We start from the raw sequence: 24,591 nt of genomic DNA, 5'->3' as shown, positions 1-24,591 counted from the left end.
TACTTTGTAATGTGTGCGCGGTGACCAATCACGTGAAAAGCTTACGAAAGCAAACACCCATCATACACCGCTTGTGTCTCCACCTGCTATTTTCCTTTACTCCCCAACGAGCATGACTACGAGCCGTTTCCGGAGTGCGTACGTCCTAACCTATGCCATACTCAACCTTTCCAATGCATGGTTGTGGTCGACGTTTGCTGGTGCTAGTGTGACGAGTGCGGAATACTATGAGACCAAAGAATCGGCGGTGACCTGGTTTTCTCTGGTGTTTATGGCTCTTTATGTGCCGGTAACAATTGTGAGGTAAATCGTAAAGCTCAGATTCTTACTTATGCAAGATTCTGCGTCTTACATCTACGTGAACGATCGTTAGCTCGATGGTGCTGGACACACACGGCTTGCGACGGGGAGTATGTAATTTAATGTGCTTGGTCTCGTAGTGGTCAGGTCTCATGTTTTTTTAATGTTTCCAGCTGCTCATCGGAACGGGGCTGAATTTTCTTGGTGCATGGATCAGATATCTTGGTTGTTTTGTTGGACCTCCTGCGGGAAAATATGCCGTGGCCTTCGTAGGACAGTCTATAGCTGCGGTTTCCCAACCCTTTATTCTCAATGGTATTCAGGCTATCATGACTCTAAGGTTGATGGCACGTTACTGATATTATTGCAGCACCTCCCAAGATCGCCAATACATTCTATTCCCCAACGGAGCGGACCCTGGCAGATGCTGTCATGACCCTTGCTAATCCAATCGGCGCTGCCTTGGCCCTTGTTGTGGTCCCGATCGTTGTCAACTCAAATCCAGCATCGCTTCCAACTGCTCTTCTGATTTCTGCATTAGTCGCAACTATCCCAGCCCCTTTGGCTCCCTTCATCTTTCGGGAACCTGTTGGAACATCACCGGACGAAGCTGAGGCGGGAGCAACTGAAACTAACATTCCATTTGCTATCTCCCTACGCAATCTTCTTCGTAACAAAAATTACCTCATTTTAATGACCTCTTTCGGTATTGCCATTGCCGTGTTCAATACGTACGTCAGCGAGCTTTCATTTATTGCAGATGAAGTTGGGTACAGTGAAGATGAAGCGGGGTACATGGGATTTGCCACCATCCTGTGCGGCATTCTTGGATCAGTTGTCGCCGCTCTTATCCTTGACAAAACACCAAATTTTCTTAAAAGCAAGTTTGGGGACAATGCAACCACGCCTCATACGATGGTGTACAAATGCGCATATGGGTTTGCGCTAGTCAGTCTGATAGCTTTTAGCGCCTGCATGCGATCTGGAATGTTGGGTGGATTGTTATTTTTCGCCGCTATATTCGGGTTCGGCGCCTTTGCGGTTCTTCCGACTGGTTTAGAGATGGGGATTGAGATTACGTATGGTGAGGCTGGAGAAGCGATTGGGACGGGTGGGCTCTGGAGCGTGGGACAACTGCTAGGAGTTGTGACCTCGGTTGTGGTGGACGGAATTCGGAATGGCGTGGGCGCAGACACGGTGAAAGGGCGTGAAATTTGGCTTGTTCCTGGTGTAGGCGTCATTGGGTTGATTCTAGCCCTTCACGTACGCCCTGAGGCCAGAAGGGTGCAGGCAGAACAGAGCGCTGCAGCGCTCAGTATGGCCGATTCGAAGGAAACATCTGTAGAAGTAGAAGACAAGACTACATTGGAGCATAGTGGCCAGGAGTAGTCTCTGTGGTAAATAGGACTTTGGTAGCTCTTTCTCTTTGTATCGAAACCTTGTATATGGAGCTTTTTGATTTGTTTTCATTAATAAATCAGGGATATTTTAGTATTAAGTAGACACGTAAGATACAATAAAAATAGATAGTAAAACAGGCATATTCTTTACAATTGCAACTACCACGGTCCGCATTGTTACTTTCGTCGTCGTAATCCTTCCGGTGAGTCTCCCGGATACAGTGGCGGCTGTGAACCGTCCATATACGCAGGTGGAGGTTCAGCAGCATACGATATCAGCCTTTCGGCTGTGCCATCGGTACTTCCACTTCCCAGTGTGCTTGATATTCCGATCGTATCATCTTCACTTGGCGGATTGTACAAAATGATAGGAAGATCGATTTCAGCTTCCTCTTCAGATCGCTCACCGTCATTATCAGAATTTGAACGATAAATGACATGGATATGAACAACGTGCTGAAATTTCATTACGGATGTCTGGTGGTAAATTAAGGACATGAGGTGTGAGTACATTATCAGTAAGGAAAAATATGTGTGGAAATAAACTCACGTCAAGGTCCTCCAAAGCTTCGACTTCTGAGGCGGGTGGATCGTCGAGCAGCGGTATTCGCAGCTCGTGGCGATTCGACGCTGGTTGATTGAGAGGATCCGACGGCTCAGGGCGATATACATAAGTTGTACGAAGGACCTCCTCTTCTTCACGTTGTTTTGGTGGTATGGCGTGGGTGGAGGTATCGATGGGGCCTCTGAGGGCCATGTTGTACCTTAATTTTAAGAAGACAGAGATATAGGGTTAGGTGACAGGTGAGAGAATAAGTTCCAGTTCTCATATATGCGAGGTCACTAGAGTGATGACGGTCAGGAACTCCCTCTTACATGAAGCGATAAAAAGCCTGCTGCCGAAGGGTCCATCTCAATTCGATCAGTTCGGCATCTTCCACCGTATGTACGGTGACCGGAATTACAGGATCCGTCAAAGGAAAACGTGTAGGCAACGTGATATCTATCACCGGAATGGGGGACCAAACCGTCCTTCCGCTATCTAGGGGTCGCCGCAGAGGTCTTGACTCATGACCTTCATCCACATCCCCCGAATACAGGATCCGAACCTTCTTTTCATCGTGGTGAGACATATCTTTCAATCTTCGTATAACGTTTTCAACTTTGCCAGGAATCTTGCGGACTGGCACTTCCTTCTTTGTTATGATTGATCTCCACGACCAGAAAGGTATGGGTATTCCAAAGCATGTTGTCTCCCATTCAATAGCAGCAACGAGCATGTATTGTACTTGACCTTGAGGGAAGCGCAGAGAGGGCGGCATTCGGCCGGGTATTTTCAGAGCGAAGCGAAACTCGTGTTGTTGGGCATCCAAGAATGGAGCAGCGTCAGGATCCGCCTTATCCCAAAGATAAATCGTCCGGTCAAATAGTCTCTCTGGACCGCGAAGGTTTGCATTCAGCTAATAAAAAAGAGTAGAAGTTAGGTTCTGTCCATGCTCAACCGTATGTCAGCCAGTCAACTAACCTCGGGACTGTCCCATTTAGCTACTGCCCCAGCAACGAAGCGGAAGGAAAGCGCCCGCACTCCTTTCAGCGGGGCGTTCAGGTGCAACCGAACAACACCCTCTAATTTCGAATAAGGGCCAGCAGCTTTTTCGTCCTCCCGCAATACAACCTCCCGTCGATCCAAAATGATATCATAGATGTCGATCTCTGGAGGATGCTTTGAGGCATCGCTCATTATCCAGGATGTATACGGAATCATGAGGTAGAAATAAAAGGGAAAATGTGATATACCCTCGAGTGCACCTGCTGTCAGCTGGGGACATGAATGTCATCCAGCAAAGCCTCCGACCGGAGGAAACAAGGTTGGTAAAGTAAGCGGCTTGGAAGTCTCGGTTGGCGTCACACGAGTTGTTGCCATGCTGACATGAATGCTGATCATGGATCCGTTAGGTCGCATTCCCAACTTGCAACTTCGCATAACAGCATGTACCAACAATAACGTTCCAACGAGCGATTCCTATTTTTTAGCTGAAGGACCTGAGGGCCTTCTGATGTAATACTTGTGAATAGTAGGAATGGGTGACGACGGCTTTCGCATTGTCAGGAAGGGGAGGGGAAGTCGCGAGGCAAGCCTCACAAACCTTCTCGAGTCCGTGCTTGCCACCATACCCGTAGAAGCAAGTAACCAGGTAGCGGGCTCTCAAAGTACAGTGCTGCACATCAACAGCACTTTTAGCACTATTCATGCCCCCCCTCAAGTTCCCCCCTACGTCCCTCGTCTCAACGAGTTACACCATAAACCAGTTGGGACAGATACAGTTAATGTTGAAGCAAAACTTTTTGAGTGTACTTGTGGGAAAAAGTTGAAAACTAGATCTGGATTCACTGGGCATCAGCGACGCTGTTCGGTTGTAACATCTGCATTATTCATGGCTCCCAATGTTAAATTGTCGCCATCCATTGAAGAACAATCCGTTAAAGAGGCCTCTCCGGTGGAGCAAATAGCCGCTCAGACTGTGAACGTAGAGTCTTCGGGCCCCGCTCCAAAGAAAAGACGAACTACCAGGTCAGGTCCGCCGTTGTTGTTACCTGACGAACTCCCCTCCCAACTCCGGGAGTTGGAGCGGACATTTCAATGTTTGAATACAGTTCATTCGTTTTGCGCTGTGCAGCGGCAGATGGTTTGCACTTACGATGGGCTGAAGGATTCGGTTAAACAACTAAGTGGAAGGTATCAACAAACACAAATTGAAAGAAGCTCGTCAATTTGGTTGGTGACACTTAGTGGTTTACATATAGCAAGCTCAAATTATCAGATCTTGGTTCTATGCGAGCTGTCGCTCCATCTCTCATTATGCTGTATTGGGCAAGACGAACTGATCTTGAAGATGCTTCTGTTCGCGAACTCTTGAATCCGGACGATAATGGGTATCGGGAGTACTCGCTCGTCATAGAGTTTCGGGATGCTCGACCAGTCAGATTACCTGGCAAAATAAGGCAAGACCCTCACATTTGGTTCGTTGTCTCCTATGGACATTATTTTAGATTGACCAATCGTGCATATTAGGCTTCGAGACGCTGATGGGCAACACCTGGGATGGAGAACGTCAACACTTGCTGAACAGATTGGGTTATCGGAGAAAAGCAGTTCAGTACCGGTCCTCATTGAACGACGGAACCGAAATTTTCGAGAATTTCTGATCAACTACTGGAAAAAATGCCTTGAAGAGGTACGCCAGACCCATTAGAGATGGGGATTTCGAGCAGCTGTTTACTTGGGATTTCAGGGAACAGATCCTATCGAGAAGCTCAGCGATCTGGCGCTGCAAGCGGTACCAGTTCAACCTGGGCAAATGTGGCCAGAGGGATACGAAGGGAAGCCTGAGACAGACGGAGCTCCACTTCGCCCGTCATCATTAACGGGGTTGTTAGATGAACTTAAAACTGAGCAGTTTTATCGACAGCAAATCAGCGATGAGGCCGTGCAGATCGACTCGGCAAGGTCTCCCGAGTATGGAGAGCTGGACCAGCCGCTTTCCGCGGATCTAACAGCTGCTATAAACGCAGCTAGTAATATCACCAGGCTATACACCCACCAAGCAAAACCCATCAACTTCGTGGAACAGGGACATAATGTTGTGGTCAGCACGTCTACATCCAGGTAAGTCACTATTCGTCTGCCCCTTGGAATGCGATTGGCGGATATCTCACCTTCTATTAGTGGCAAATCTCTGATTTATCAGCTACCTGTTCTCCGTGCACTTGAGAACGATCCTACGGTGCGAGCAATATATATATTCCCGACAAAGGTGCGTTGAGCTTTATCAACTTGAGCCGACGCAATCTTACTCCTCATCGTGGCATAGGCATTAGCGCAAGACCAAAAGCGCTCGCTAATATCTATCCTTTCGCACACTACCAATCTGCAATGGGTGGATGTCGACACCTACGATGGGGACACCCCATACCGCGATGGAACTCGAGATGCGATTAGGGCCAAGGCTAGCGTTATCTTTACCAATCCCGATATGTTGCACGTCTCTATTTTGCCGGGACATAAACAGTGGAAGGTGTGGCTAGAGCGATTACGATACGTTATCGTAGACGGTAGGCAGATGGACGACTTGCAGCATGCTTAGACCGCTTCGGGTTTGTAACGCCAACATGTCTGATTGCCAGAGTTGCATTATTATGCTGCAACATTTGGAGCGCACTGTGCCATGGTGATGCGCAGGTTGCGACGGTTGTGTCATATATACGGTAATGATACGGTGCGGTTCATCAGCTGTTCCGCAACGGTTGCAAATCCCGCCGAGGTACGATTTTTTTCCTTTGTTATCCTCGTCAGGTTGTTGTGGTGACATTCTCCGATTTCAGCACATGACTTCATTCTTTGGTCTCCCCGAGTCAGCCGTACGAGTGGTGGACGTCGACGGCGCCCCACGAGGGCGCAAACTACACATCATCTGGAATCCGCCACTTAAGGATCCCCGAAGACCTGGTCAGGGTCGGTGCAGTTCGCTCGAGGAAACTGTCAAACTGATTGCTTATCTGGTGGTTCGAGGTGTACGAACAATCTGCTTTGCAAAGGTTGGTCAACCATTTCATATCGTGTACCATTTCATGTATCCGACTCTAACAGTGGATATCATTAGGTCCGAACTATGTGTGAGCTTCTCTTGAGGGAGGCTCATGCATTGCTGCACGAGGTTGCCCCTGGATTTGTGAATAAAGTCATGTCTTACCGTGGTGGATATACCCCAGAAGATCGACGGAAAATCGAACGACAAATGTTTCAAGGGGAGCTGCTTTGTAAGTGCCGCAAACAAGTTTACATCAGAGTTGGACATTAACTATCTTGTGGCGAGTAGGTATTGTGGCGACCAATGCCCTTGAGCTGGGAGTAGATATTGGATCCTTGGGTGAGTTTCGTACCAAATGAGGCGTGATGCAATTTAACAATATGCATGTTAAACGGCGGGACTTTTTTTCTGAAGATGCCGTGATGCATGTGGGATTTCCTTTCAACCTCGCGTCGTATCGTCAACAATCAGGTCGAGCAGGACGTCGAGAGCGCGACTCCATGTCCATCTTGGTGAGTAGGCAATTGTTATTTCTGAATGATCTTCGCATACTGATGTTAGTTCAGGTGGCGGAAGGCGATAATCCCCTAGATCAATTTTACGCCAACCACCCAAAAGAACTGTATTCGTCGACGCTGGAATCATCAGGCGTTGAAGTGTCGAATGAACTCGTCGTTGAAACACATTTGCAATGTGCGGCATTTGAATGGCCACTGATCCCAAACAGGGATTTTGAATACTTTGGCGATTTCGAGTTCATTGAAGGATTATGTTCAAAGTTTCTCCGATGGGATACGATCCATGAGGTTGGTTCCTCGATAAAGGGAGGGGCGGCGTTACTTTACGGGGTTATTGAACGAGAAGCTCTGCAGGTGTACTTTGCATGTTCCAAGTACGCTTCGCATCCATCACGGCAAATCCAAATTAGGAGCATTGACGAGGATGTTTACCGAGTCATAGATGTCACGATAAATAAGCAAATTGAAGAAGTTGAAGCATCTAGAGTACCGTTCACGTTATACGAAGGTAGCATTATTTCCCTTATCTCGCCTTTTTTTTGGATTGTCAGTTAACTGTCTTCCTGCAGGCTCCATTTTCATACATCAGGGCCAGTCATATTTAGTATTTGAGGTTGACGCCGAGCGTAAATGCGGTAAAGTCCGCCCGACCTCTGTGGACTTCATCACTGCCAACAGGGATTTCACAAATGTGGATCCTATGAAGACGATCGAAAGTCGTCCTGCAACGACTCATAAGACGCCCGTTCAGGCATCTGGGCATACCAAGGCGCTCTTTGCATATTATGGTGAAATGAGAGGTGAGGATGACCATTGTTCTGTACCGGTTAGCATGTACTTATCATGTCTTACAATAAAGTGGTTACAACCGTTTTCGGATACTTCAAAATCAACCCACGTACGAGGCGAGTATTGGAAGCGGTAGAAGGATTAGAGAACCCTCCAATCACAAAGACTCGCTATGGGTTTTGGATCGATGGTACCAGTTGGACGCATATTATCAAATATCCTTTCTATTCTGATCACTCTGTTGTCACTACAGTCCCAGAGGACACAGTGCAAGCTCTACGTAACGCCACCCTGAACGTGGAGTATAGCATACATGGTGCCTCGCATGCCCTAATATCTCTATTACCGACGTACGTTATGATACCCACAACTGGACAGACGGACATTAGAACAGAATGCAAACATCCGGCTGCGACAAGGCCAAGACCGCCGAGGTGGGTTGTACTTTTTGCTTGCGTGGTGTGGGTTCGTGGTCTTCCAGTATTCAATTGACTGACTTTCATTATCTGATTCATAGAATTGTTGTTTACGACTCTGCCTCCGGGAAAGGAGGTGTAACCTATAAAGCATTCAAACACATCTCAGATCTCCTCGTTCGGGCTCGACAAGTCGTGGAGAGCTGCGATTGCTTGGAAGGATGTCCTGGGTGTAAGTTGCCATCTTTGGATGTCTCCGTTTGATCTCTACTAAAGGTGGTGTAATTGTAGGTATCCATCGATCGGCCTGTAGTGAAGCCAATGAGGCACTGAGCAAAACTGGTGCGATAATTGTGTTAAAAGGAATGTGTGGAGACTTAGCTGTGTAGAGGGGGGAACAGGGAGGGTCTGGTGTATTCGGAAATCTTTTCACTTAAAATACTACTCAAAGCTGTGTAGAGGGGGGAACAGGCAGGGTCTGGTGCATTCGGAAATCTTTTGAGGTACTCTTCAAACGTGACAATAGTTTTTCGGGTGTCCCCAAGGGCGACAAATTTAAAAACAGGATTGACTTGAATGGGACGCGATCGCGGGTCGTCAGGTAACCTTTTGATCAAAGCAAGCAATATTTGGTTTTTTTTATTTGCGACTCTGGTTGTCACGAACGTGGCTTCTGGCATTTTCGTCAGTACTTGTTGCATTTTGAATAGTTGGGCTCATGATCTAACATGTGTGCCTCTCCAGAATGTAAGAAATTGCCATGTTTTTTCTGGATGCGACTCATATGCCAATTATAGATGGGATGATCAAGAAATGTCTGTGAGTCATGGACGATTGTACAGAGAGTGACACAAAATCCCCATGGGCTTTGTGCAGCTTGGATTTCGATTTTGCCTACAAGCCATTAATCAAGAAGGGTTATAACATCTGTGGCGCAGCTTACACACCAAACTATTGGTCAACACGTCGTGACCCTGGCTAAGAATAACTAAATTATCCCTAGATAAAACAGAGGGTGTAGTTTGCGTTTGATTCTACATTTAGCCCTTGTTAGATATTTTTTTATTTTGTATGTCGGCAATGGCTGGTTGTTTATCAAACTCAAAATGGCGAGTATGACGAGTCAAGATTTAAATTGTCATTGTTTGTTATGAGGGGTTCACATACCATTGCTAATAAGCGAATTAAACAAACACAAATAAAAGTAGTACTCCATGCCAAGGGAGACGATTTCGGTCAACAAAAAAGAAAGATCCCGAAAGCCATTTCGCCCGATGCTGTTGAAAGACAAAATCAAAGCCTATGCAGTGTCTTTTATCAAAACAATATTAGAAAGCGCCCATACTGTGCTCCGGATTTATCTAGCTGGAGATGGGTCAAAAATCATAAAAAGCTCGCCCTTTTGCATGTTGGAACCTCTCTTTGATTTCCACGTATTTCACATTTTATCCTTTAACGAACCGTGCGAGGATATACCAGAGGAGTTATCGGCAATTTTCCTTACTTTTTCTTTGTTTGTCGGAAGCGAATGTCTTGCTCGAATTTTACAGAGTGCTTTATGGATCCGGTGGTGCAGGGTGCCATTAAGGTAAAGCGACAGATTCAGCGGATCGCTGCGTGTAGGTTTTTGGGCAAAGGTCCTCATGACGGAAGCGTTTTTGTAGAGCATGTTTATCGATCCCGCAGTCAGCCTAACTATCGCAAAGGTGCAAGCGGCGACGCAGGCCAAGGTGACGGACTTGGTAGCAGGTAAGATTTCTTTGTTCCAAAGATACAACAATGTTGACGTGGCGTCATCTGTTCCCCGTTCCTTGGCTGTATCTGACCATATTTCCTCCATTCTTTTTCATTTTCTCCTCTCGTCGTCGCAACGCAAAAACAGTCGCTTATGGCGGTCCAAGTATGTTGGTTGGCAGTTGTTGGCCGATTATGGTCTTTGCCTTTATGATTGCTGTCTGGCGGGTGTCGACGAATCCCAATCCACGGGCGATCCTTCTTTTGATTGCGACCGTGGTGAACCTTGTTGATATCGCCAATCTCACATATGGAAAGTGAGTAGATATTTTGGAATCGAGGTTTTTGTTGTCAATTTGGTCCAAATGAGATTGAACACTTTGCTAAATTCTGCACATTTTCGTGTTATCTATAGGACGGTCGCTCCTTCCGCACTTGCCATGACACCCCATCTCGTCTTGCTGGTCATCTGTGGCCAAGTCAAGCTTGGGCTGCTCATTGCAGCGTCTGGTTGGCGATTTAGCCAAGTTTGCGCCGTAGCCCGACACCGGCAAATGATCAGTTGGGGAATCACTGGTTTAATTGTACGTTAGCTACGTTCCGGTAACATGCGAAACCTCACCTCTTGCTAAAGTGTTCTCACCTCTGGTTTGTTCCCTGCCAGGCCACTTGGACTACCGCAAACACGGCTGTTGGGATATACGATGTGTCAAGGACTGGGTAAGTTCAACAAAAGGTCCTTGCACAGCGTGTTTTACCGTCGATTCTAAAGACAATTTGGGAAACAGACAAGCATCCAGGGTGTTTTGGGGCATGCTTGCCATGTTTCCCGCAGCGTATCTTATTCCAGCAATCTTCACATTCACTCTCACGGTACGTTGGGACATTGAGTTTTCTCATAGGGACGCAGCATCTTCTGATACTTGCGCGTATTTCCAGCTTTCCAGAGTGGAACAAGGAGTAAAAGAGTACACCAGCAGCGCTCACGCATCCAGTGCTCAAAAATTCCGGCACTTACGAATAGCCAATAACATTCTCATTACGATAACGTTCATCTGCTGCACAGCGGTGCTCATTGTCACGCAGACATTTGATTGTAAGTCTTCTGATCCCGGAGTGATTTAATTCTCACCATCTCATACTGTTCCTTTATTCAGCACTGCAAAACCGCTTTGTCGTTCCATCCGTTCTATTCTCTGGGACCGTATGGTTATGTGCTGAGAGCTGCTTTGAAGTATTGACGGTGTGGCAAAAACTAAAGGTCGTTGTCGATACTGGGGAAACGACACCTGTCGGAAGCCGAATGCAACGCAGTCCAACCGGAAAGGGCACACAGGCAAAGCTGACTGGTAGCCAGAGTGCCATGCCTTGATGTTCAAAAGGGAGGATTGGATGAGTAGAGGTTTACCCGTTTACCCTTAGAATACCCTGCGCGCCCTTCCTTTGCTGGATCTGCGCCGTATTTATAAAATAGAATTTAGGGTTCACGCCAAAGTTTATTACGCGTTGTGTGGATACCTTGCAAAATATAAGACGGTCCAAAGTCCAAATATCATCACAGAGGAATATGCAATGCCTTGCATCCTCGCAAATTTTCAGCAAGTACTCGAGCTACCATTTCGTTGCTAGAGGTTGCAGGAAGCATCCGATAACCTAATTGCGTTGGTTACATATGCATAGGTGCACTAATAGTCCCACATCCGTAGTAGGTGATGCGAGAATTGCTTACAGTGTTCTCAAATGGCCAAAAACATGCAAGAATTGACAGTGTCGCCAGCCAGAAACAATTTCATCATTGCCATCTTCAACACCTCGCAGTAATAATCTATTATAAACAATCATATATACAAGTACACATGCGAATTAAGAAGTCATGGATCTATCCCAGAATGGAGAGCAAGGGGCGGCGGTCTGGTATGGGCAGCGTCCACCGTCAAGTCTCGGGTCATGGACCAGCCTTGCCCAAGGACTGCCGGGTAGGGACCGCTGCCCACGCCGCTGGCCAGCATCTTGTCGCCACTTCCTATAACAACGTTAACATCTCGCTGGCTCATTCGCACACTGTGAGATCTAATATGCCCTCGCCCTTTCCGTCCCGTCCAGGTATCTGTCGCAGGCAGTTGAGGACCGAGAGACGGAGACTCTAAGCCACTATTACTGACTTTAGCTGAACTTTGTAAAGTCGGCATTGGTGAGGGGATTTGTCCCGCCCCTGGATAAGTCCAAGACATGTTTGCAAAAGCGAGAGACGGGACCTCCAGTGACGATGACGAAGAGACCGACGATACCACAGAGGATGCGGTTGACGATCCATCGGACGACACACTATCGCAGCTCGACTGGCTTGCACTTCGCGGTCGCGCGGGAATCACGCTGTCCTGGCTCCGAAATCGGACGGCCCGGATTTGACGTGGAACTGTCGACGTATCGTGCTGAATGTTTGGGAAGGTGGGAATCGAATCGGCGTCGCCCGCAATAGAGAGAATCAAAGGATGAGGAAAGATGCGGGAACCAGTTTTGGTAGATCCGAGCACTGGCGCGACAGGGACTCTTTGATGTGATATAACAGAGAGCCGTCGCATTGGGTCATAAGAGGAGGGAGGCGGTGTGGGTTGCAAGGGCGATGTGAAACTGGAGCTTTTTGGGGATATCTGAATGATTGCTGTTGAAAGCTCGGAAGAAGTGGCGGATAACCGGTGTGCGCTTGAAGAATTAAATAGGGATGTCGCGACCAAAGGCACATACTCTGGGTCAACGGTGAGTGAATGAAAAGGCTCAGGATGTCCCCGATCTGGGAGCGGCACACGTAATATGCTTGCATTGGACGGAGGAAACAGGGTCTGTCGCAACCGTTTTGTTCGGTTTGACCAAAACGATCGCAAAGTTGGTCTCACTGCGCTTTTCCCCCGCCTAACGAAAGCGAGCGCTCCAAACCCGACCACGGCGACAGCTACAACTGAACCGGCAATGATGCCCGTTGGGGTTGACCCACCGTTCTTCTCTTCCTTGAAAACCTTTCGCGACGCATCCGCGCTTGCTGTTGGCGCAGCTGTTACCGTCGGAATGATGGGCGGTAGGATGGGCAGTGGTATGCTCGTTGGTCGTCGTGTGGGAACAGTGGCAGTGGGCTGGAGAAGGACAGGAAGGACAGCAGTTTGGGAAATAGGAATAGCGGTATCTGGGGTCATCGAAGTTGGCAGGCGCACAACAGCGGACAGACTAGGATCTACAATCACTACACATGCACTGGAGGTGCATGTTTCGCACGTATGGGAGCCCGTAAAGACGCAGACCTGTTGAAATCATGTAAATATAAATGCTGTGTACCGGTTTTTAAAATTCCCAGGCACTTGCCTCGTTCTGCGCGCAGGCTGTCTCGCAGACTGGTGTGCTGGGACAAACAGAGCACTGCTCCGTCATTCCCACTACGTGAGGAATCCATGTTATGACGAGGAGGAGCAACAAAAGTGTAGCGACCGCCGCCGCCGCTCTGCCCCGCCGTGGTTGTCGTTCAATGTGGACATGTACCATAGGGACCAAAGGGCGACGGCGGCTCTTCCGAGTTATTTCAATCAATGAACAGTCGTCCGCGCGCGGGCGTGGCAAGGGGCCTTTAACTTTCCACCCCCTGTGGGAAAGGGCTGCGCATCCCCTTTCAAAGGTCTTCCCTTCAGCCTCGTTCTAAAAAAGCCAAGGAAAAGAAAAAGTAAAATTCCATACGTCAACCTGTAAAGTGGGTGCAGTGCGACAATCAAAAGCTCTAAAGAAAAAAGCGGCCGCCTAAAAAATCCTTTCGCTGTGAAAATCGCACAAGTTTTTGGGTTTTTTTTCTTTTGTTCCTTTGCGCGAAACGCGACAAGAGAGAAAGTTTTGTTTTGGTTTTCTTTTACTTTCGCCGTGGTGGTCGTTTTTTATTTCAAAAGACAGATGTGTTGGATCCTTCTGGGGATGGGGAAGGCAAGTTGGCCTAACTGGCAACAAAAAGAAACAATGTGTGGGCATTTCTCTAGCGCTTGTTACGTGTCAGTTCTTGTCCCAACATTTTGTTGATTTATCTGTCAAGCTTGCAAGTTTACAAAAGTTGCAGTGAATGGGTACAGCATTGTTTAAAATAATAGAATCGCCGTGGGCCGCTGCGCCCGTCCTCCGTTTAACCAGGTTGTCTCCAGAATCACTACTTGAAATCTTGTGGTGGCAAACCGCCGCCGTCGTTGTAAATCTGCCCATGGCTGAAAGTTGGCAAAAAGTTGTAGGATATAAAGAGTCAACAGCGTCACGCAGGGGCACTCCAGCCATGGCTGTGGTTATTTGAAAGTCTACACTCTTGTTCCATGTAAAAGATGATGCGCTTTTGTTCTTGCAGAGCAGCATCGAGATGATGGAGGGTGGCTGCTGCTGCTGCTGCTGCAAGTCAAGAGCAGATAGCGTCGAGGTTGACTGTCATTGTCCAGTAAATCTTCATGGCATTGCACTTGGATGGACATGTCATACATGTTGGGTTAGAGATGCTACATCCAGAAACTATATTTCCCATTTATGGCATATTGCCACCTATGGTTCTTGGCTCTCTGTATCCCCACAAGCGGAACCCTCTTGGGGATTTGCAATTTCACTACATTGTTAAGGTTCCTATGCAAACGGGCCAAAGAACACAAGTAGCATGTACCTTTTGTTTCACTATTTAGCAGACTGGTGTTTTTGATGTCATGGATGGGGCATTGCAAATTCATGGTTTGGGGCGACAAAGGACCCATTCACAGTGATACTATCCCTCCTGTGCATTGAGCGATAAAGCACTGCGGCTATCACTTGGTGTTAAATGTCACTTTTGTTAATAAACTGGATTGGCCACGATTGACTGACAAGGCGATTGGCATTTCATACACCAAATTGCGATCTGATGAAGCGTGTGTTGGATATCGCACATAGGGATCTCAACGAACCCAGTTTCCGGGTTGCTGTTAATTTACCCTTTCATTGGTCGCATTGCAATCTCTTCCTGGCGCGGCTGCCAGAACCCCGCTGACGCAGGATCAGTGCACAACCACGCCCTTGTGTCCAACATCATTGTGTAATAGCGCTACCTCATAACGTTAGCATTTGGAGTTTCAAGAGAGCTCGGAGTCACCCACCCATGGTCTGTGCATCTTGCGTACCATCATCAGTAAAACGTAGCCGGGGTCATCACACCAAGACAAACACCACAAACGCTTTCACCATCTTCTTATCCTTGACCGGGCCCTCGTATGGCATTGCTGCTGACAAAGTAAATACATCACTTGTTCCCGTTCTACACGCGAAGCCTCCCAAACGCTAATCACCCCTCTTCCTGCCCAACACACTCGCAAAGTTTCAAGCAAAAATAAACCTTGATTGTGCCAAGAGCCCAACGTGTCACACGCAAGTCTGAACCTTCCAAATTGGGATTAATCGATTTGCTGCTTGCGTAACTGTGCCACTATATGATCGGAAAGCTGTTTAGAGTTTTTTGAGTGTTGTTTTTGACTTGACAATTGCCGACGGTTAATTTGCCGTCATGATGATTGTATAAAAGTGCTGTTTTCTTCCCTTCCTCCCCCCCACAGCCGTCGTCGTCGTTGTCTTGTTTTTTTTTTTTAAATCGCTCATTATCCGCTGGTCGGGTTTTAAAGTTTTGCGTCATTCCTCATATTGCCGTCAGTAGTTGTATTTATCCCAGTCGTCTCGGCACGTTTGAGACGTTTGCCTACGACCCCAAACTTCACGGCTTTCAAAGAGAGGCTAAACGCCGCCTTTTTTTTGTCATTCTATAAAACTGTAGTAGCGCGACCCATTGCCTCCGCTGGTCCGGACGCTTAACATTCCTCATATCAGACCAACTTCAGCTTGTTTAAAGCGAGAGTCGTCCGTTTCATCCTCTGGCTGACTCTCTATTCGTAAGCTTTCTATCTATTCGTAAGCTTTCTATCCGGCATTATGCGATATCGTTGGAGCTCGTTCGCTTGCTCCGCATTGACTGTTTTGGCTGGACTGACGCAGTCGACCGCGGTAGCATCACCGCTGGAAAAGCGTGATATTGGTGTCGTTGCCGGACTCGCTCCGCTTGAACCTTCAAATGGTATCCTCTTGTAAGTTGCAACGTTCTTTGTCAGTCAGGAAACAACACCATCTCATTCTCACATTTTTACGTAGTGGTGCTTGGGTTAATGAACTGTCAGGGACAGACACACCGAACCTCGTCAACCAACGTTTTGACCACAAACCACTCTCCTTGTTCCAATCCAATATCAACATTCCCGATGACCTCAATCTCATTCCCAAGATCCTTCAATTGGTGGATGACACACAAACAGACGCAGTTCTCTATCTTACTGTCTACCCAATGACCGGTTTTTCCCGTGTAACGGATAGCAGTATAGATCAGTTGGCGCAAATGATTCAAACAGCGGTTGCCAAGGGGCGAAGGGTTATGATTCGATATGCACCAGAGATGAATGGTATGTTGAGAAAAGGAGCGGTAAAAGGACAAGCGGGCCTGGTGTGACTAATGGTTGCTCAAATGCTTGTAGGTTCATGGTTCCCATATGGCCAACAACCCATTGCATTCATTTCAGAATGGAAGCGATTTTACACACGATTCCGCCAAGGCATTTCAGACAAATCTAAAATCGCGTTCCTCTGGGCACCAAACTCTAGCAATGGCTACCCATTCCTTGGTGGTGCGTATTCGCATGTAGCGAATGCATCCGCCAGCGACCGTGCCGTTCTCGACACCAACAAGGATGGTGCCTTTGATTTCTGGGACGATCCATACAGTCCATACTACCCCGGAGACGACTTTGTGGATTGGGTTGGTCTTTCCCTCTACCACTATGGCAAAGAGTATCCCTGGGTGGACAACGTCGTTCCCAATCCCGGTGTGGTCGAAGCTATGATCGGCGGAAAACCAAACATGTCTTCCTATGATTTCTACAACATGTTCTCCAATGACGGCAAGGGTCCTAATGTGACCAATCCCGTCTCGAAAGGTGGAAAGCCCTTTATGGTTGCCGAGACCGCGGCTACTTTCCACCTCGGATTTTTGAAACCAGGACAACCCGAAACGGCGACCACTGCTCTCAACAAAGGCCCAGGGATGCTTGCTATCAAACAAGCATGGTGGCGCCAAATCTTTAACCAAACCTTCCTCGACACGCACCCAAAGGTCAAAGGTGTGTGTCTCTTTGAATTCAAGAAGCAAGAGGAAGAAACCCTCCGAGAATTCCGAACGATGGGTGACTATCTGGCAGGAAATGGAAAGGACGACACTGAAGAGAACCAAGTTGCCAAAGTGTTCAGGCAGGAACTGATCGCCATGGGCAATTCTATACGATGGGCTTCCAAGACCAGCGGCGCCGTCGGTGGTGGTGCTTACTTGCACCCAGGACTGCTCGGCATTGCGAGCGCCTTGATTGGAGTGATGGTGGCGGTTCTCTGAGCCTATTAATGAGATGTGGATTCCGTATTTTTATTGTACTTTTTTGCCTAGTGGTGATTATTCTATGGTTGGGGTATTGTGATGGGCTGATACATAGTGCTTCAGAAAGCAAAGTCTCGAGCAATAGGTTGCTTGAAATCATGAAACAGTTCAAAAACACCTTTCTGAGCAGTGCCTCTGTGTGCGATTACAGATCTACCACTCCTACATTGCTAATCGCTGATGCAATAGTATCAGGCATTTTATACTCGTTGTGCATGATGTGGCCCCACTGCCTCACCAGTAGTGGGTGCCTCGTGAATTTTGAAAAGTGAGTCAGTTTGAGTCACAGTCGCAACATCGTCCTTCCCCAATTTCATCTTCTTAGGAGTTCTCCTCTGTAAGCTCTGCAAGACCTTTACCGTCGTGTCGGCATCTTGTTCGCCGTACTTGACATGCGTCAGCTATGCTGGGTGACACATGGCTTGCCGCAGTGCGGCTTGCGCAGATGGCACGAAGGAGCGTGGTATGGCTTTAATGCACGAGTGCTTCTCCTGCGAGACCCGTCAAGCGCTGGCAAAGACTCAAAAGACGTCAATCGAAAGACTTTTCAAAAGGTAACAAGAGAAATGTTCCCACCATACACAGAGACTAACCAATATACTCTGTTCCTCAGCAGTAGTTTGGTTTTGACAGCGCTTTTATTTAGCCCGCAATTTAGTCCACCGCAAACACAATGTCTTTCGCCAACACCACGCAATGGTACCTGGATCTCCGGCCAGTTTATGTTGATGTTATTGGAGACTTTGCTGGGACAGAGCTGTTTGTTGTGGATGGGGATACCCTTGTCTGCTTAGCATTGCACAGTGCATCTGGTGAGTTTCCTTGTCAGCCCTGAGGTTGGGCCACGTCACTTGTGCTAGCGACGAAAGAGGAGTTTGACATGCTTTACGCTGATTCGGTTCCTTCTTGGTCAGATATTCGTTCCTCAGAGGCGGACAGTATACAAGCTCTTCATTGCCTCTATGCCGCTGAGTTGTTCTTGAAGAAATTGCTCGATGCGAAATCTAATTTTGAGCTGGCCTTTTTCAATGGTGTGTGCCCATATTGATGCAGTTCATGACATAGCCGCCAGTAAGCAATATTCATTCCCCTCGCGCCCCCAGATAGGAAGAGAGTCTGCACTGCGACCTCCAAAACAGGACAACCCAAAGATGTCCACTGCCGGCAGTTTATTCGCGAGATCATAATACGGCACCTACGGAACAACACGAATGTCGCTGTCAATGTATTTGAGTCGGTTTTCTCGGAAGATTGGGCCAACTATGTGGAAGCGAAAAAGGTACGGGAACAAGTGTTACGTTGAATTGTATTGTACAATGTTCAAATACACATCTCTTTTAGCCGTACTTTATTATGACCGATGACGGCACAGCGGTGTCTGTTGATGCTGACGAACCGAATGAACATGACGATGCACAGCGTCGCATGATGTTAGAGTCAATGTGGATGTTTTTGCATCAAGGCCTAACAGTGACTCTTATGTCCGAAGATATGTTTCGGGACAATAAGGTTCGTACACTCCAGTATCTGCTGAAATGGTGGCGAGTTTTGCTTACTTTTTCTTCTCCATGTACACTAGATTGTCAGCTTCGTGTTTCATACATCACTTCGCTTTATGCAAGCCTCCGATCCTGCCGTTCACAAGAAAGCTTTCCTGCGTGCTAGAAGGAGATTGGAAGCTGCGATCGCTAAGCGTGTTAACCAAGTAGCTTCTAAGGACGCTAATGAAACCAATATGGCCGCTATGACTCCCGATGCTCCAATCGTAGGACAAATTCTCAGCGTAATTCTTCCTGGACTTGACGTCTTTCAGCAAGACTTGGCGAAAATATTCCTAATTCATTCGTTATTATTACCTACTATACCCCTGGAGCTGCGTGCCAGGCGGGAGGCGTCACTGCCATTTGATCTCAAGCATATGGCCTCGCTTGACAATTTTTTGACCGGCTTTTACATGACGGCCACCAATCTGGTGACCAATGCGGATTCGACCAATGATGTGATGGATATTGTCGATGAGCGCCTGTTCAAGTCTCTATTACTTGAGATCATTGCGAAATTTCATGATAGTAGCGCCGCGTCCCCAAAAGACTGGATTGGTGATTTACCACAAGTCGGTAAAGCCGAGGAAACCTACAAAGTCATTACGCCAGATGATGATACATCAACGTTATGGGACTTGATGGCACTTCAAGAAGCAGCCAGAACAAGTCCTGTGGAATATGCTATACATGTATCTACCTCGACTGAATCTAATGAAGCCATCCTTCCTCTGCTTCCCTATAATCAGCCATATCTGATGCACCGTTTACCAGATCTACCAACCGCGGTGATCGATACCAGTATCAATGATTCTGTATTTGATTCCCAAGTGATTCCAAATTACGAAAAGCATCATTGGCATGTACATAAACCTCTGCCGTCTTTGAAAAAGCCTGCATCGGGAGGAAGAGTCTTCAGCGCTCAAAAGAAAACAGGCATTGCGAGGAAATCGGAGCAGGGCCATGCTTACTCCATACAAAAGTATGCCAGTTCGTTGACCGGCGCGAGCGGCAGAATTCTGAAACCAAAGACAATTATCGTTCAACCACATGGACATCAACCAACTACAAGCAAAGGGAATAGTGGAGCGAAAGCGTCTGGTAAAAAGAAAAGCGGTAAGGCGGATGACATCCGAGCTGCCAATGATGCTCGACTCCAAGCTGGTAAAGAAGAGGCGGCCCGCAAGAAGTGGACTATCATACGAGACATGATAGAGCGAATAGAAAACATTGACACGCAACGAATCGAATTGGAGCGCGCAATTGCCAAGGTTGACACGCCGAGTTCATTAGCAGAAGAGCAAAATCTATACTTGGTCATGATCCTATTGAAAAAGTGGGCTACGTTCTGTATCGGGGCAAACGGAGAGGAGACAACCCACGATAGAAAAGAGGAAGGAATGCCTGTTTTGGTGCAGATCTTCAAATTGTGCAGACAGATAATAACGTCTACTGCATCTACAAAAGCGACCGTGGCAGAAGCCTTGAACGTTTTGGAAGTGGTTGGGTTACTGGAGCCAGGGGCCAGATCGATGTCCCCGAAAGTGAAAGCCAAGTCCAGCGACAAAATTAAGAAAGGTTCAAGTACCAAAGAGAGATCTGCAGCTAAGAAGGGCTCGGCCAAATTAGACGGGATACATGGCGCGCTCGCCGAGGATGACCAGCTCTCGTTTAAGTTCATGTATCCCCGTCGTCCGACCAACATATCTTGGCTCAAGAGCCACCACAGTTTAGCAAGGTTTCAGATGTTGCATTACGGATCGCATATGGACCGTACAATGGGATCTGCTCCAGACCCAAGAGTCGATTTCCTTCCGGATGAATGGCAGCGTAAAGTCCTTGACAAAATCGACGCCAACGAATCCGTTTTCGTGGTTGCCCCAACCTCTGCCGGCAAAACATTCATTGCATTTTATGCAATTGAAAAGGTGCTGCGGGAGAGTGATGATGGTGTCGTTGTGTATGTTGCGCCGACGAAAGCGCTTGTGAATCAGATCGCCGCGGAAATTTCGGCGAGATTCTCAAAAGTCTACAAGCATCCGGGGCGAACCGTCTGGGCGGTCCATACCAGAGATTATCGAATCCATGAGCCTCTAAAATGTCAAGTCTTGATTACAGTAAGTTGCATAAATTGCTCTTCGCCGTTGGCATCATGAATTGATGGTAAAGTTTTTACTCGTTCCATAGGTACCGCATATATTACAAATATTGATGCTCCAGCCTGATGTAAGTGCCGAGTGGACCCCACGTCTAAGGCGTATCATCTTCGATGAGATACATAGCATTAGTAGGTGACGCTGGTTTCTGCGGGGCACGCAATTGTGTACACGTTGCTTATTTGGTATTTCGCTAACACAGGTAACCTTGACGGTGGCTTAATTTGGGAGCAAAATCTTATTCTTTCACCTTCTCCAATTGTTGCGCTTTCGGCCACAGTGGGAAATCCTACAGAGTTTAGTCAGGTGAGAAAGGAGAAGTGCTACTTTCGTAACCGAATAATTGCCTAATGGTTGTGCTTTTCGAATACCAAATATAGTGGTTGGAAGCCGTGCAAACTGCAAAAGGGCACAAGTTGGAAATGGTCAGACATGCGCACCGATATTCCGATCTCCGAAAATTCGTTTATCTTCCTTTGAATCTACCCAAGTTCACAAGGTTGGATGAAGATTCGAGCGAGCGGGGTACTAGTCTTTGCCATCTGCATCCAGTCGCCGCTCTCTCCCTTGGTGCTACTACTATTCCTGATGATCTCCATTTGGAACCTTTCGAATGCTTACAGTTATATGAAACTATGGCTAGTGAGCAACGTGGGGAAGGCGCTGAATTACTGTCAAAACTGAAGCCTGAAGAGTACTTTGGCCACAAGTACATCAAAAAGTCTGATATCATACAGTACCAGAACGAATTAAAGGCGATATTGCAGAGCTGGATGGAGATGCCGGGCGCACGAAATTCGAGACCGTACAGCCGCGTCATGGACAGAATGACGGAGAAACTACGTGCTACCTGGGAAACATGTAGAAGTGCCATTGGAGAAGAACCCATTGGGCTCAAGTTTGCATTGAAGAATGTGATCGCATTATGTCATGATCTCCATAGAAATGGGAAACTCCCAGCCATCCTCTTCAACTACTCCCGTGACAACGTGGAGCAATTAGGGCTACGAATATGGGCAGAGTTGAAGAAAGCTGAAAAAAAGTACAAGCGAACGAGTCCGGAATGGAAAGCCAAGATCAAAGCATGGAAGGCCTGGAAAGCTGCCGAGGCTGTCCGACAAGCCGCACAAGAGAAACAAGCACGAGCACAAACGCGGTCTGAAGACGCGGACAATCTTCCGGATTCCGATATGGGCTGGGAGTCCACGTTTGACCCCGACGCCCCGTTAGCCGCCTTTAGTTTCGCTGGGTTAAAGTCCAGTCTGTCGCCATCGGAAATTGATGCAGAAATCAATGGGCTCAGAAAATGGGGAAGGGTTGATCCTGGCTTGTGTTCAGCATTGCGACGTGGTATTGGGATCCATCATGCAGGAATGAACCTGCGGTATCGTCAACTTGTGGAGAGGTGGTTCCGGGCAGGATGGCTACGTGTAGTTGTTGCGACTGGAACACTAGCACTGGGTATCAATATGCCAGCTGCTACCTCAGTCTTCACCGAGGACAGCGTTTATTTGACCGCACTAGAGTACAGACAGGCTGCTGGACGAGCTGGAAGACGTGGATTTGATCTGCTTGGTAACGTTGTCTTCTTTGGATTGCCACTCGAAAAGGTCTATCGTCTCCTTGCTTCTCGGCTACCGGATCTTAGTGGGCATTTCCCGCTCTCCACAACACTCGTTCTCAGGTTGCATCAGCTGCTGAGCGACGCGGACGCAGCCGACATGGGACAGAAAATGTTGGAAGAGGTACTTACATTGGGAAGATTATCGATCGTGAACCCGGCGACAAAACAGGAGGTTTTGCACCATTTGAGGTTCTCTATTGAGTACTTGCGTAGAGCCGAGCTGCTGGATGTGAATGGACACCCCATTAACTTGGCAGGGATTGTTTCCCACTTGTATTGGACGGAGCCGATGGTAGGTTTCCGGTTCACTTGAATCTTGAAGACACTGATTTGGTTTTTTGGACTAACACTTGTGGAAATTGCAGAATTTGTGTTTCGCGGTTCTTTTGAATTCCGGTGTACTAAGCGAGATCGCCCTTGGAAAGGATCCTAATTTGACTATGTTAACATGTCTTGCTCACTTATTTGGCAGGTAAGGTGGTGATATCATTGATCGATGAATCCTCCGATGCTGGGCTTACGGTTCATGATTTATACTGACAGGCGTGAACGGCCATCGACTCTTACGGCCTTTGCAAAAGAATTAATAAGGAGATCGCCTTCAAAGGTTTTCCTTGAGCCTATGCCCGAGGCAATGCGTAAGGTCCTTTCGGAGCACAACATTCTAGTGTTCCGTATCATGGAGTCTTATATCCATCATTATGTGCGGACATTGAAAGAGGAGGAAATAACTTATCTGCCTTTATCTGAGCGGGCTTTTGTGAAAACTCGCCGCGCCGTGCCGAAAGAATCACCCATGTTTGCTCGTCTTGCGGATACATCGCTCAGTTATGTGGCCAGATCTCCGTTCGTTGCCCTCTCTGGCAAGGACGATAAATTCAAATCCGTGAAAGAGATGTCTCGCACTCTCCGTGGCGGTGTGAGACTTCAACATACAGTGGTTCCAACCGTCTATGAACTTCTTGACACAAGTACCGTTCTCGACTCGTACATTGTTGACTTTTACAAGCACGGCCAGTTCCAGGCGCTCATTGATGGAAACGGAATACGACCAGGGGACGTATGGCAGCTGATTAATGACTTTTTGCTCATTGTCGCTGCTTTGAGAACTGGATTGACTGTGCTTTTACGTGCGTGGGAAGAAAAAATGAGGAAACAGGATGAGGAATTGATCTCGGAAGTATATGGGGACGGGCATCCTGAACTGGTCGAAGAGGACAATGATGAAGAGTCTGATGGTGAGGAACTAGAGGGGCCAACCAAGTGGCTCCCGCCCATCAAAATAAAGCCAAGGTGGAGAGATAATAGGATTTGGGATGTCTATCTGGTTCTCTGTGATGTGCAAAGGGGGTTGCATGAAAAATTGGAGGAGATGAATGCGTAGTATATTATGTAGGGATGTGAGGATGCGCTTTCATTTATTGCCAGATACTGTAAAATATCCATGTAAACACTTTTCAGTAAAATATTATATGCTGCATCACGTCGTGTAAACTTGTCCTCTTCACTTACATATTATCGCTTCACCGATCAGCCAGAACATCGTATTTTCGATCGTTCCCGCGTGCGGGTCTAGCTGTTACTGTACGTACATCAAAGTCAGTCAATCAAAAGCCAAATTGCTCCAGATTTATCTAATACTCATGCTGTTTTTATTGCGGGATCTCCCCGGAACATACCGTATTCTATTAGAGGTACAATGCTGTATTTCACATGATAACTCTACTTTACCAAAATATCGCCGTTTCTCGGTATTCGTGGACGCTAATCAATTCGAGCATCGTACACTATTTGAAGGTGTTGGAACGTAGAGCGAAACTGGCTGGTTTAAAAGATATTCAAAGATTTGTGAAAATAAGTATACGATCGAAATACGTCAATTCTAGTCATGTCGTCTGCAGGATTATTCATGTTTGCATGATTTCCAAACTCTTTCAGTGTGAATGATATGCTAATAAGTCTAACCTAGACGGAGAGTCTCGCCAAGTAATCGCTGGAGCGTGGCTTGGATATGGCGCAGCAACTC

At 47.3% G+C, this 24,591-nt stretch overlaps 7 protein-coding genes across 7 annotated transcripts; 5 read left to right on the top strand and 2 right to left on the bottom strand.

The window, feature by feature from the left end:
* Positions 1-101: 101 nt before the first annotated feature.
* On the top strand, positions 102-1,838 carry SPPG_04441 (uncharacterized protein). The gene is made up of 4 exons (XM_016752675.1): positions 102-303; positions 374-410; positions 474-615; positions 671-1,838. The coding sequence occupies exons 1-4, from the start codon at positions 113-115 to the stop codon at positions 1,687-1,689; spliced, it is 1,389 nt and encodes a 462-aa protein (XP_016608138.1). The 5' UTR covers positions 102-112; the 3' UTR covers positions 1,690-1,838.
* Positions 1,839-1,877: 39 nt separating this feature from the next.
* On the bottom strand, positions 1,878-3,558 carry SPPG_09196 (uncharacterized protein; the record flags this gene model as incomplete). The annotated part of the gene is made up of 4 exons (XM_016757353.1): positions 3,226-3,558; positions 2,577-3,160; positions 2,251-2,464; positions 1,878-2,177 (listed from the first exon to the last, which is right to left on the bottom strand). Exons 1-4 carry the CDS (start codon positions 3,463-3,465, stop codon positions 1,878-1,880), a joined length of 1,338 nt encoding a protein of 445 aa, XP_016608137.1. The 5' UTR covers positions 3,466-3,558.
* A 123-nt stretch (positions 3,559-3,681) lies between these two features.
* SPPG_04438 (ATP-dependent 3'-5' DNA helicase) lies at positions 3,682-8,636 on the top strand. Its single transcript, XM_016752674.1, has 18 exons — positions 3,682-4,437; positions 4,506-4,703; positions 4,774-4,936; positions 4,994-5,367; positions 5,428-5,515; positions 5,573-5,813; positions 5,886-6,022; positions 6,084-6,296; positions 6,362-6,518; positions 6,578-6,628; positions 6,704-6,801; positions 6,856-7,095; positions 7,162-7,315; positions 7,377-7,607; positions 7,667-7,786; positions 7,850-8,030; positions 8,114-8,244; positions 8,304-8,636. The coding sequence occupies exons 1-18, from the start codon at positions 3,782-3,784 to the stop codon at positions 8,399-8,401; spliced, it is 3,531 nt and encodes a 1,176-aa protein (XP_016608136.1). The 5' UTR covers positions 3,682-3,781; the 3' UTR covers positions 8,402-8,636.
* Positions 8,637-9,679: 1,043 nt separating this feature from the next.
* SPPG_04437 (uncharacterized protein) lies at positions 9,680-11,641 on the top strand (the record flags this gene model as incomplete). The annotated part of the gene is made up of 7 exons (XM_016752673.1): positions 9,680-9,761; positions 9,895-10,063; positions 10,162-10,330; positions 10,411-10,466; positions 10,535-10,619; positions 10,686-10,842; positions 10,904-11,641. The coding sequence occupies 7 exons, from the start codon at positions 9,680-9,682 to the stop codon at positions 11,116-11,118; spliced, it is 933 nt and encodes a 310-aa protein (XP_016608135.1). The 3' UTR covers positions 11,119-11,641.
* On the bottom strand, positions 11,518-13,542 carry SPPG_04436 (uncharacterized protein). The gene is made up of 2 exons (XM_016752672.1): positions 13,101-13,542; positions 11,518-13,039 (listed from the first exon to the last, which is right to left on the bottom strand). Exons 1-2 carry the CDS (start codon positions 13,275-13,277, stop codon positions 11,618-11,620), a joined length of 1,599 nt encoding a protein of 532 aa, XP_016608134.1. The 5' UTR covers positions 13,278-13,542; the 3' UTR covers positions 11,518-11,617.
* Positions 13,543-15,262: 1,720 nt separating this feature from the next.
* On the top strand, positions 15,263-17,373 carry SPPG_04435 (uncharacterized protein). The gene is made up of 3 exons (XM_016752671.1): positions 15,263-15,853; positions 15,918-16,222; positions 16,295-17,373. The coding sequence occupies exons 1-3, from the start codon at positions 15,702-15,704 to the stop codon at positions 17,200-17,202; spliced, it is 1,365 nt and encodes a 454-aa protein (XP_016608133.1). The 5' UTR covers positions 15,263-15,701; the 3' UTR covers positions 17,203-17,373.
* A 208-nt stretch (positions 17,374-17,581) lies between these two features.
* On the top strand, positions 17,582-24,055 carry SPPG_04434 (uncharacterized protein). Its single transcript, XM_016752670.1, has 11 exons — positions 17,582-17,798; positions 17,858-18,056; positions 18,159-18,275; positions 18,348-18,523; positions 18,586-18,753; positions 18,824-20,902; positions 20,973-21,072; positions 21,144-21,247; positions 21,322-22,857; positions 22,931-23,037; positions 23,109-24,055. Exons 2-11 carry the CDS (start codon positions 17,918-17,920, stop codon positions 23,947-23,949), a joined length of 5,367 nt encoding a protein of 1,788 aa, XP_016608132.1. The 5' UTR covers positions 17,582-17,798; positions 17,858-17,917; the 3' UTR covers positions 23,950-24,055.
* The last annotated feature ends 536 nt before the right edge of the window (positions 24,056-24,591 follow it).

The sequence above is a fragment of the Spizellomyces punctatus genome (genome assembly GCF_000182565.1).
Source record: "Spizellomyces punctatus DAOM BR117 chromosome Unknown supercont1.7, whole genome shotgun sequence".
Lineage (NCBI taxonomy): Eukaryota > Fungi > Chytridiomycota > Chytridiomycetes > Spizellomycetales > Spizellomycetaceae > Spizellomyces > Spizellomyces punctatus.
The sequence above is the reverse complement of the archived record's forward strand: the minus strand, read 5'-3'. Positions and strand labels throughout refer to the sequence as shown.